This window comes from Otolemur garnettii, unplaced genomic scaffold (genome assembly GCF_000181295.1).
Source record: "Otolemur garnettii isolate 467f Iridium unplaced genomic scaffold, OtoGar3 scaffold00058, whole genome shotgun sequence".
Classification (NCBI taxonomy): domain Eukaryota; kingdom Metazoa; phylum Chordata; class Mammalia; order Primates; family Galagidae; genus Otolemur; species Otolemur garnettii.
The window spans coordinates 521,544-523,134 of NW_003852453.1; the positions used below are offsets into that span (position 1 = coordinate 521,544).

At 38.5% G+C, this 1,591-nt stretch overlaps 1 protein-coding gene across 1 annotated transcript in view; it reads right to left on the reverse strand.

The window, feature by feature from the left end:
• ITFG1 (integrin alpha FG-GAP repeat containing 1) overlaps positions 1-1,591 on the reverse strand; it is a 277,437-nt gene continuing 275,846 nt past the window's right edge. The window contains exon 18 of the mRNA XM_003792524.3: positions 1-398. Coding sequence (XP_003792572.1) covers positions 339-398 — 60 coding nt within the window. The 3' untranslated portion in view covers positions 1-338. The remainder of the gene's footprint in view (positions 399-1,591) is intronic.

The window sequence follows — 1,591 nt, forward strand, 5'->3', positions numbered from 1 at the left end:
CTTACTTAAATATTTTTATTTACATGTCTTTTTCCATCATCATTACTCTAATAAGATTATAAATACATAAGCTTCGGAGTACATGCAATACATTCCACAAAGGAACAAAAATGTACAACATTACTGAATAGAGAACAAAATTTTTGTATACAAAGTGCTTAAAAAAAAGACCTTGTGACACATTCAGACCATATTTATTTGAATACTTTCCAATAATCACCAAGGGATGCATCATTTATAAATAATACTCAAACTTCCCTATTTTCTTCTATAAGCCAGAATTTAGTTTTCCACTAATGAAGTGAACAGCCGTTCCATCATGGAATAATGAAGGCAGGTCACATAGCATCAAAATGAAACCGGTGGGCTTCTTGTCGTTTTTCTCTATCATCTGCTTTCTGAAAAAGAATTTGAGACTAGTTTATAAATGACAGGAAAATGTTAAAAGATTCATTTCCAGTATTTTTAAACCCCCCTTAGCAATTATAGATAAGAGGTGTGAATGCAATAATCATATGAAATGTTTTTGTAATTTATAGTAGCTATTTTATAATTAATGATCTAATTGGATTTAAAAACCAATAAGAAATGATCCCTGAATCCTTGGCTTATTATCATTTAGATTCTGTACGGATACAATAAACTATTGCAGTTTTCTCCTGTTCTTAACAGTGATGTTAATAAATGAATGTAGACTGATTAGATTAGAGTACATTAATTATTCTTCAGTTAACCTCTAGCAGGTACTTGCTGACCCGCTGCTCCCAGGCAAGGTGCTGTACCTTTCTCCTCTCGGCACTTGAGCCCAGAAAGAAAAAAGCAAAACGTACTGTATGAATTTACTTGAAGATGAAAAGTGAAAAGTGTTACCAGCAGTCTGAGGGAGAGATTTCTCTAAGGTTTAGGTGAGGAAAGGGATAGCTTTGAAAAGATAGCATTTATAAAAGTGAGGGGAGGCCGTCACGGGCAGTGCGGAAGGAACATGGACTATGGGAATGGGCTGGTAAGAAGGGGGCTGGGAAGGTGTCCTGGGGAGTCTCGTGGAGTAATGTGGTGGCTAAGGAGCTTCTCCCTAAGACAATCACCGGAGGTTCTGAGTAGGAGTGACCTTACTAAGGGTGAACTTGATGATGAGTGATCAGGCCGCACTGTGATAAATGGAATGGAACGGGGAGTGGAGGGGGTCACAGAGACCAAGTGGGATATAAAGAAAGGGCTGAACTAAAGCAGTGGGGTGGGTATGCAGAGGCAGAATCAGTGAGACAGCTGGTGACGTCGTCCAGGTGTGTGAGAGAGAAAGAGAAGAGACGCTCCTTTAGAGCACAGCTGTTCATGATGACAGCTGAAAATGGGGAGCAGGACCTTTAACAAGCTTGTCCAACCTCTGGCCTGAGGGCCACATGTTAATTTTGCGAGGACTGTTTTTGCTGTGGTGTTGGATACCACAAAAAGCATGCACGGACCTTTTTTTTTTTTTTTTTTTTTTTAAATTTCTTATCAGCTTTCATGAGTGTTTGTGTATTTAACATGTGGCCCCAAACAATTTTTATTCTTCCCATGTGTGGCTGAGGGAAAAAAAAAAACAAAAAAA